Raw genomic sequence first — 10,838 nt, 5'->3', positions numbered from 1 at the left:
AAAGAAAGAAAGAAAGAAAGAAAGAAAGAAAGAAAGAAAGAAAGAAAGAAAGAAAAGAAGGAAGGAGGAAAAATATAGAACTTTCTAGGAAAGTTTCTAGGAAATAGTTTGTATTCTGAGGGTCTTAGTGGTTTTAGACATTGGAAACTACTAAACTGTAGACAAGAAGGGCTGGGCAGGACATGAGCTAAGAGAGTACTGCAAAGCCTAGCATGAGCCTGTAGGAGTGAGGCAGAAGCCAGAGGAGGCTGGGTTCCATGCACAGGCGGCACAGGGCACATGCCCTTAAAGGAGATAGTGTGTTCATGTCTCATGTGTCCTCTCTCCAGGAGAACATCAGAGCACTGACCAAAGGGGTTCAGGCTGTCATGGGTTACAAGCCTGGGAGTGGCCTGGTGACTGCGGCTCCTACGGGTGCTGAGAATGTAGCTGGGAAGCCTTGGAAAAAGCACGGTAACAGAAACAAAAAGGAGAAAAGCCGTAGGCTCTACAGGCACCTGGATGTGTGAACTTGGCTGAACAGAGATGGCAGCTGTCCCGTGGAGGTGGACAAGAGCTCAAGCCGCCGCTGCCTGTGCTGCTTTCCAGACAACTGCACTACGGACTGTGCTCTCAGAGCACACTCACACCAGAAGTCGTGACATCAGGACAGCCTTTCAGAAGCACCTGCTGTGGCTATAGTAATTGCATGGTGCCCCAGAAGTCTCCTCCTGCAGAAGGACAGTGGATATGTGTATAAACATACAAATACACATTAACTTTGAGGTTTTGGAAAGTTATTAAAATTAATTTTCCACTAATTGATATTTTTATTGACTTAAATAAATAAGCTGTCATTCATACACTTAATGTTGACCCTCTAGGGAGCGTCTGGAGATGGCTCAGTAGTTAGGCGCACTGGTTGTCCTCCAGAGGACCTAGCTATGGTTCCTACCACCCACGTGGCAGCTCACAACCATCGATAACTCTAGTGGTTAGAGATCCAACGACGACTTCTGGTTTGATGGGTACAGGACACACAAGTCATGCACAGACATTCATGCAGGCAAAACACCATACACATAATGTTTTAAAAATGAAAAGAAATATTAAAAATAAACCATGACTAGGACTTGAATTAATTTCTGGACACATATCCAATATACCCCTGATGTGGCAGTGGGCTAGCAGGGGTGGTTTGGTAAGAGCAGCTGGGCTGGACTGGTGAGACCATTTGTTAGTGAAAGGTACTGTCACATAAAACCTGCTCGCCTTAGTTTGATCTCTGGAACTGTACTAAGGTAGGAGGACCTCTGACCACCACAGTCAACCACACACACTAACTATAGACTGGTAAGCTCTGGAAAGCACCGCCCTCCACACTTACATCCCCTGTGGGGAAGCATGCGCTCAAGCTCACCTACTTGAACAAATCCATAGGAACAAAAAAAGAGGCGGGTCAGCTGCTAGGCTTTGTTTCAGACATGAATTTTTGATAATGTTATAGGTGTCTGGGGGTAAAGTTCTACAGAAAAATATGCACTGCTGCAAATAGTTTTGTAAACTAGAATTCATTAAGGCCTCTGTTTCAACCATGAATTCCCAGTTAAGGAGGCTGTCCTCCATCTGGCCATATTAACCCCAATAATGTTTAAGTCAACCACAGATGAGTCTATAGACACCCTCTATTGATAGCTTAGCCATCTGACATTCACAAAATGACAGAATCAACTCACGGTGCCTCTCACGTTTTTAAGCAGCATATGGCTTACTTCAGCATAGTGGTACCAACCTATAAAAAGCATTTGGGAGGCTGAGGCCAGAGTGCAGTGGGTTTGAGGCCAGCCTGAACTATAATTGCTAGACTCTGTCTCAAGAAAAAGAAAATCCCATACCCAAGAAAAAATGTTATTTTATGGGAAAAAACTTTGGACTATTTGAGACAAACTGTCTTAGTTACTGTGAAGAGACACCATATCCAAGGCAACTTAGAGAAAGAAGAAATTACTGAACTTAAAAACAGTTTGGGAAGATGAGTTTATGATCATGCCTGGGAGCAGGGCAGCAGGCAGGTAGGCATGGCCATGGAACAGTAAGCTAAGGGTTCACATTGAGACAACCGCGAGGCAGAGAGCTTTCACTGGGAATGGAAAGGGCTTTCCCTGGTGACACACCTCCTCCAACAAGGCCACACCTAACTAATTCCTCCAAAGTTCTACCAGCTGGGGGTACCAACTGTACAAATATATAAGCCCTGTGCAGGCCATTCTCATTCAAACCATCACTCCAGGTCACCTTTAGGGAGCTGAGGAAGCCTGAGGTGACTGAAATCCAGAGTGAATGTGTGCTGTTTACATGAGCACAGCCAAGTCAAGGACCGCAAAGCCTCCAACCCTGGGGAAATGGCAAAGGCTTCCCTTCTGGCCCTGTGTAGTTGTTAATAGTGATGCAGAAAATGTCCATAGTAGCTTTCTCTTTTAGGACAATTTACAGTCCGAAGACTGCTCCCTTACAGAGACCACGCCTACCGACTAGCTGAACCTGTTTTCTTGATCCAGCTGTACGTTATAAACCCTGCCTCCTCACTCGGGTGTGTATTATTCCCCTGTCTCTCTGTTCAATTCCATACAACAAACAAACAGGATGTGTTGTGGTTTCTCCATCAGAGAGTTCCATCCACCCGGCCCCCAGTTTTTCTGTGTGTCCATGTATCTCCTTTCTTCATTCCCTCACTGCCTCAGCCAAGGTATGCCTCAGGCCCAGAACATACCTCGCACACAGGCAATACTCAACTCAGTCTCCTAAGGGCTGGGTTTACACTTGGGAGCCACCACACCCAGCAAGAAACTACATTTAGCAAATATTTACCAATCAGCCACCTGTAGCACGGAAACCATCAATATAGAAGCCAACCTGTAAACAGGAGTGAGTACTAGCCTGGAAGCTAACTGTAGCCAGATGACTTGGGACCTTGAAGTCCTGAACAGATTCCAGGTATAAGAAAAATATGATAGCCGGAGCGTGGTGGCGCACACCTTTAATCCCAGCACTTGAGAGGCAGGTGGATTTCTGAGTTCGAGGCCAGCCTGGTCTACAGAGTGAGTTCCAGGACAACCAAGGCTACACAGAGAAACCCTGTCTCAGAAAGCAAACAAAAAACAGGGCTGGAGAGATGGCTCAGTGGTTAAGAGCACTGATTGTTCTGACAAAGGTCCTGAGTTCAAATCCCAGCAACCACATGGTGGCTCACAACCATCTGTAAAGAGATCTGATGCCCTCTTCTGGTGTGTCTGAAGACAGCGACAGTGTACTTACATATAACAATAAAAATAAATCTCAATAAATAAATACATCTTTAAAAAAGACAAAAAAAAATAACTGTTACATAGTTGAGCCATAAAAATAGCCCTGGGGGCTGGACAATTGGAGTTAAGAGCAGGTCAGATGAAACATAGTAAGTAATAATTCAGTTATTAATAAGAAAGTAGAGGAACCCTGTCTCAGAAAAAAACAAACAAAAAAACCCAAGAAAGTAGATTCTAATAACAGAAGGTAGGTATCTACCCAGCTCTTGTGCTATGTGAGGCTTATTGTAAATATAAAGGTTGTGTCCGTCTTTTATCCTGGAACTAAATGACCAAGGGCAGGGTAGAAACCTAGGTAGGGATTAAACAATTTCTACAACAGAGCATGTCACGTAAACAAAACTTAGCAAAGTTGAGGGTCCATACCTTGGCTTCCCTGTCACCACGAGTTCATTCTGTATGTTCATCAAAAGATGCTAGTGGGGCTGGAGAGATGGCTCAGCAGGTAAGAGCACTGACTGTTCTTCCAGAGGTCCTGAGTTCAGATCCCAGCAACCATATGGTGGTTCACAACCACCTGACACCCTCTTCTGGTGTGTCTGAGGACAGCTACAGTGTACTCATATAAATAAAATAAATAATTTGGTTTTTTTGTTGTTGTTGTTTTTTCGAGACAGGGTAGCCCTGGCTGTCCTGGAACTCACTCTGTAGACCAGGCTGGCCACAAACTCAGAAATCTGCCTGAGTCTGCCTCCCAATTGCTGGGATTAAAGGCATGTGTCACCACTGCCCAGCAAATAAATAAATCTTAAAAAAAAAAAAAAAAAGTGGAAGCGAGCCCAGCTGCAGACAAGTTGGAGGCATCTTGTTATTGACCCTGCAAGGCTTGTCTCCTTCCTCATCTCTACTCTCTTCTCCTCTGCTTCCATACTTAGCTCTACAGTAAAGAAACTGAGCCTAAGTCCTTGCATGGAGTCTGAGGATCCTGAACTAGGGCATCCTGTTACAGAGATTCCCCTTTTGACCTTCACTGGATGATCTGATGTCCGTCCATGTGGAGGTTTATGGTCTAGCTTAATGAATAAGTCATCATTGTTAGCACTTTCCAACATTTTATGAATGGTAACTGCCATGCATCTGTCTTCTGTTTACTTTCAGGAAATTAGGAGGAAGTTAAGGTTCTTCTCAAGAAGCAAGAAAGTGTGTGTGTGTGTGTGTGTGTAAACTAGAAAAACTGTCAATAAGCCAAAGGTCTACTAAAGGACACATTGCTTTAATGGGTTTGTCTCTGGTTTGGTTTGGAAGTGAGGAAAATCATTCAAAAAATTCAATCAGTATCTACTTGCCATGTGTTGCATTCGGCATGTTATATCCAGTTATGAATGGAAGACACTTTAAGGGTAAAGTTTGTCTTCCATCCACTCCCTTGTATAAAAGAACACTTTTGCACATGCAATATGCAAATGACAATATCCAGGTAAAGGGTGATCCACTGCAGACCGGATAGTTTTAATTATTTTGAGATTTATTTTTATTGTATATGTGTGTGTTTTGCCTGCAAACATTCTTGTATGCCACTTGAATGCCTTATGCCACTGGAAGCCAGAAGAGGGCATTTTATCCCCTAGAACTGGAGTTACAGATGGGTGAGCTTCCATGTAGAAGCTGGGAATTGAACCCTGTCCCCTAGAAGAGCAGTCAATGCTTTTAACCTCTGAACTATCTCTCCAGTCCCTAGACTTCATTTTTACTTTTTTAATTTTTTTAACAGGATCTCTCAATGTAGCCCTGGCTGTACTGGAACTTGCTCTTTAGACCAGGCTTGCTTCAAACTCAGGAGAACTGCCTGCCTCTGCCCAGAGTGCAGGGATTAAAGGTGTGCTTGACCACCATCTGGCCAGCTGGACTTTTAATGTTTTACTGAAGTGTACTATGTCTACAGAAAGTGTACAAGCCACAATGTACAGACGAAGAGCACCCTGCTCATGGCGCCAGGACTCACCCATATCCCAGGTCCGCCCTTTGTGCTTCATTTTAGCTGCTACTTACCAAGATAGCAGCCTTTCTCTTCTGACCTTTCCCCCCCGCTTTATACTGTAGCGAAAGATAATCTACAGTATATGTCCTTAGGCGTCTGGATTCTGTAATCCAACATTGGGGGAGCCATCCGTAGTACATGTTGCCAAGGACCAGCCTCATCTTAGAGCGGGTTCCTGAGAGAAGGGGCATCTGGGAGCCCTGAAACAAACAACTCAAAGTCAAATCGTGGGTTCCATGTGGGTGGCCTATGTTCTACTGGAGACAGCTTTCCAGAAGGCTCTGTGTCCTGCTCAGGACAGCTTTCTCTTGCTATTCTAAAACTTCGCTTGGATAGCTCATCCCTTGCAGATCAAAAGCCCAGTCTTTTATTTACATATTAATTCAGTCATCCACCCCAGGTTCCCTTTTGATTATCCCATGACCAGCATCCCATGACCCCAGCCCCTAGATTCTTAGAGACAGCAAGTACATTTTTTTTTTTTAACATTGCAAAAGAATTCAGAGATCTGCCTGGCAATAAGCTAAGGTGGGATCCTGCCCTGAAATGACCATTCCTACTACCCCTGGACCTGGACCTAAACTCCCTCTGTCCTAGGCTGATCTTGAACTTGGAAATCTGCCTGCCTTTGTAAGCACAAACAAAAACTCAGCTTGGTGGGATCTTACCCTGCAATCACTACTTCCTAAATCTCTTTATCTTCTTCCTTAGTATCTTTCTGACAAGCTGGCTCATAGTGCAGCTGCCTCTGTTCCTTTAGATTGTGAAGTTCTTTATACTTATCATATTGCATCCTTATATTTCACATAGTTGAGAAATTATATATTTTCAAACTCATGTATCCTTACAGCCTTAAGGGCTGTCCTGAAGGTCCCAGCATTTAACTTTTTGTTTGTTTGTTTGTTTTGTTTTGTTTTGTTTTTCGAGACAGGGTTTCTTCTCTGCGTAGCCCTGGCTGTCCTGGAACTCACTCTGTAGACCAGGCTGGCCTTGAACTCAGAAATCCGCCTGCCTCTGCCTCCCAAGTGCTGGGATTAAAGGAGTGCACCACCACTGCCCAGCAGCATTTAACATATTGTGAGACATAAACATACCCTTGACTCCTGGACTCATCCTGTTTCTAATTTTTTTTCTTTTTCGGTTTTTGGAGACAGGGTTTCTCTGCGTAGCCCTGGCTGTCCTGGAACTCACTCTGTAGACCAGGCTGGCCTTGAACTCAGAAATCCGCCTGCCTCTGCCTCCCAAGTGCTGGGATTAAAGGCATGCACCACCACCGCCCAGCCTCTAATTATTTTTTTAAAAGATTTATTTATTTTATATATGTGAGTACATTGTTGCTGTCTTCAGACAAACCATAAGAGGGATATAAGAAGGCATCAGATGGTTGTGAGCCACCATGTGGTTGGTGGGAATTAAACTCAGGATCACTGGGAAGAGCAGTCAGTGCTCTTAACTGCTGAGCCATCTCTCCAGTCCCTGTTTCTAATTATTACAGAGTCATTACTATTAACAGGGGGAGTATTTCCCAAAAGAAGAACATGAAAATATATACACTATTATACAAACAAGACTTATGCTCACAACTGAAAGACCCCCAGAACTGGGGAGATCCTTACTCAAGTCTCAGGATGACGCAATCACCCAATAACTCACAAGAGACCGAACTTGCTGCAATCACATGAGGTTTATTTAGGATAGGCCGGTACCAGGGTCGATCTCGTGACCATGCTGGCCAGAGGAGTTCCACTCCGAACACAAGAAGTGAGAGGTATTTAAAGGGAAAAACCACAAGCTGGGGGCAGAGAGAGGGTTACCAAGGAAACATAACATAAAAACAGTGGAAAATTTCAGAGGGACCCAACCCAAGGTATTCAGTTAGGGAGGGAAACATATTCATTTTAAGAATGTAATCTTCATCTACTGGTCAACAGGGTGGAGAGTCCCATAAACCAGTAGACCTTCATTCCTAGTTCTGCCCTCATTGTGGATCAGTCAGGAGGGGCAGGTATGGGGAACCAGAGCCCTGAGGCTCTGAGTTAGCCAAGTTCCTGGAACTAGCTACTCCACCTTTTTTGGCTTGTGGCAGAGGTTTTCCATGCCCCCTTTTAGGTAAAGGTTATACATTATACATACATTTCTATTAAATGCCCTCATTTTAAATTCTAAGGTTCTCCAGCCTTTCACAATAACCATCAATGCTCATGTGGGCCCACACCCTGCTGGCTCTGTTCTAGTGGCAGGAACCATGTCACACTGTCCCTTATACATGGCCAAGTCAGAAGGCAACAGTGATGACTAGACCATTAGTTTTCATTGCTCTGGAGCAGTGGTTCTCAACCTTCCTAATGCTGTGATTCTTTAATACAGTTCCTCATGTTGTGGTGACCCCCAACTTTGTTATTGTTGTGAGTTATAATGTAAATATCTGATATGCAGGATATCTGATATGTGACCCCTGTAAAAGGGTCATTCAGCTTCCCAAGTGTTCTCCACCCACAGGCTGAGAACCACTGCTCAATAGTATTGTACATGTTCAGGCTCAGGTTTTCAGTGCCACAGGTATTGAAATACAGGATCCCACCCAGCTAGCTAATTGTCTGTTGAACTCCCTGCTGTAATGGAAATGTTCTATGATCTGTGCTGGCCAAGGGTTACTAGAGTCATCCTGACTATTTGGCACTTTAAAGTATGACCAGTATGGCTAAGGAGCTGACTTTTAATTTGTACTTAAGTATCTTCATTATAAATAGCCCCGACATGGCACTGGCTGCCCATTGGCCAGTGTCTTAGTTACTTTTCTATTGCTGTAACCAAACAAGACCAAGGTGACTTATAAAAGAAAGCATTTAATTAGGCTTATAGTTTCAGAGGGTGAGAGTCCATGATGGTGGAGCAAAGGCATGGCTGTAGGAACAGATGAGAGCTCACATCTTTATCTGCAAAGACAAGACAGAGAGTATACTGGGAATGACATAAGTCTTTTGAAACCTCAATGCCCACCCTGCTCCCAGTGGCACACCTCCTCCAACAAAGCCCCATCTCCTAATCCTTTCCAAACAGTTCCACCAACTGGGGACCAAGGATTCAAAGATATGAACCTTATGGGGTCATTTTCATTGAGTCCATCACATCCAGCATAGTTCTATACCTGACTTGAAGGAAATATTCTGCATTTTTGTGGGTGTGCATCCAGAAGCAGCACTGCAAGGCTGTGAAGTAGGCATCCATTCAGCATTAAAAGAGGAGTTGCTGTCACTCTCCAACTGAACTGGTATGGCAATTTCTGTTTTCCTGGGTGCTTAGTGATTAGGGGACAGAGAAGTCCAATTGACAGTTAGGTGAGAGAAACAGAGAGATTCCCTTGCAGTAGGCAAGCTGACTGCAGGCTGCAGGCTTTCCACAGCACTTGGCCCCTAGTTGTAGTCCCTCACCGTTTCTCTGCTGAACAGTCCCTATAGACTCAAACCCAGTGCCTTTTTTTTTTTCAAGAAGCTCTTTTTCCTCATTTTTTATTAACTTGGTTTGCATTTTTTGACAGTTTCAACCATGTATATAAACAGATTCCAATCACTCAGTCCTCCTGACTTCTTTCATCTCCCCTCCCATCCATCCCTATCAACCGCCATCCTGTCACTTTCTCAGATTCACGACCTTTAGGTTGGTTTTGTGAGCCATTTGGTTTCACCAGGCTTTATGTGACCATTAGATTAGAACTGTGCATTGGAGCCTAGCTGGATCATCAGTGTACACACAGCTAAAGGCAGTGACCTCCTCACTCCCTGAATCCATCAGTAGTAAATAGTTCAGCAGTGAGGGGCAGTGTTTATCCATCCATACCTGGCTGTTGATAGGCCCATTCCTTGTAGGCATCTACAGCTGCTGTGAGGTCATGGTTGCAGTGGCTGTGTCTTGCCCACAACTGGCATTCTGAAGCCCTTCTCCCTGTCTCTGGCTCTTATATTTTATCCTTCCTGTCTTCCACAATGTTTCCCCTGCCTTACAGGGAATGGTATAAATAACTCATTTAAGTACTTGAAGACTCATCTGTCACTTATTCAAAGCTTCTTGTGCAGCCATGTTACTGTGCATTCATTACCTTTCACTGGAAAGAGACTTCTCTGATTAAGGCTGAGACATAGCATTCACCCATGGGATAAACATTTAAAAGACAGTTTGACACTGTTTCAACAACATCCCTTGCCATGGATATTTGACCAGGTTTAATGGCACCAAGTATCAATTTGCTCCTGTGGAGTGGGCCTGAAATAAAGCCAGAACATGCATAGTTGTTTACCCCCATGACATTAGTGTCACTGTGGCACAATCATGCCTGGCAGGATGGTTCATAAGAGTCATAGCTGGAAGCACCTTTTGTTTTTACATGTATTTATTCATGTATGTACATGAGATTGGCATGTATGTGGAAGAAGTCAGAGACAACTATGGGAAACTGCTTCTCTCCTTCCATCATGTGGGTTCCAGGGATCAAAGTCAGGCTGTCCAGCTTGCCAGCAAGTGCCATTACCCACTGTGGTGGTTTGAGTAGGAATGGCCCTCATAGACTCTGGTGTTTGAACGCTTGACCCATAGGGAGTGGCACTAGTAAGAGGTATGGCCTTTTAGACAAGGTTTGGCCTTGTTGGAAGAAGTGTATCATTGTACGGCAGTCTTTGAGGTCTCATACATATGTTCAAGCTACACTCAGTGTGGGACACAGTCTCTCTCCTTCTGCTGCCTTTGGATCAAGATGTGGCTGTATATTGTTATATTCAGTGTGTGTGTGTATGTGTGTGTGTGTTGAGGGGGAGACACACATACCATGGCAAATATGTGGAAGTCAGGAGGATAACCTGGGGCAGTGCCTTCTCACCTTCCATCATGTAGGACTTGGAGATTGAATTTAGAGCATCAGGATTGGTGTGAAATGCCTTTCCCCACTGAGCAGTTCACCAGCCCTCATGGGACTATGAACCATCCCTTACTTAGTAAGTTATACTTGTGGAGAGATGACTGAAGTCACCTAAATAAGAGCTCTAAGTTGACACTGGGGAAAGCAGCAGCACCTGATATACATGCCTGATACATGAGTGACCAGAGTGCACACGATCACTGTGTATCATCGCAAGCATGTCTGACATCAGGCCCAAGAGGAAACCATTTTGCTGTCCAGCTTTGGAACACATCAAGAGACCTGGACTAAAGGATCCACAATTGGATCTTGTACTAGGAAAACTGCCAAGGACTAGCCTCAGTTTGGAGAGGGGTTCTGAGAGAAGGGGTGTCTGGGGTGTCTGGAAATGGCAAAACAAATGACTCAAAGTCATATCGTAAGTTATAGGCTGATGGGCTACGTTCTCTGCTCAAGGCAGCTTTCAGAGAGCTCTTTCTGTGTGTTCTGCTTTTTCTGGCTATTCTAAAACCTCTCTGGGTAGCTCATCATTTGCAGATCAAAAGCCCAGTTTTTTTTTTTTATCTACATATCAATTCAGTCATTACCCTAAGATGACCCTAAACTT

The 10,838-nt window shown here is 44.3% G+C and overlaps 1 protein-coding gene across 1 annotated transcript in view; it reads left to right on the top strand.

Moving 5' to 3' along the window:
* Nucleotides 1–844, top strand: part of Lsg1 (large 60S subunit nuclear export GTPase 1) — a 25,823-nt gene extending 24,979 nt beyond the window's left edge. Inside the window, exon 14 of the mRNA XM_031363591.1 lies at nt 330–844. Within this exon, the coding sequence (XP_031219451.1) occupies nt 330–509 (180 nt within the window). The 3' untranslated portion in view covers nt 510–844. The remainder of the gene's footprint in view (nt 1–329) is intronic.
* Nucleotides 845–10,838: the final 9,994 nt, after the last annotated feature.

Source organism: Mastomys coucha, unplaced genomic scaffold, assembly GCF_008632895.1.
Source record: "Mastomys coucha isolate ucsf_1 unplaced genomic scaffold, UCSF_Mcou_1 pScaffold12, whole genome shotgun sequence".
Classification (NCBI taxonomy): domain Eukaryota; kingdom Metazoa; phylum Chordata; class Mammalia; order Rodentia; family Muridae; genus Mastomys; species Mastomys coucha.
The sequence above is the reverse complement of the archived record's forward strand: the minus strand, read 5'-3'. Positions and strand labels throughout refer to the sequence as shown.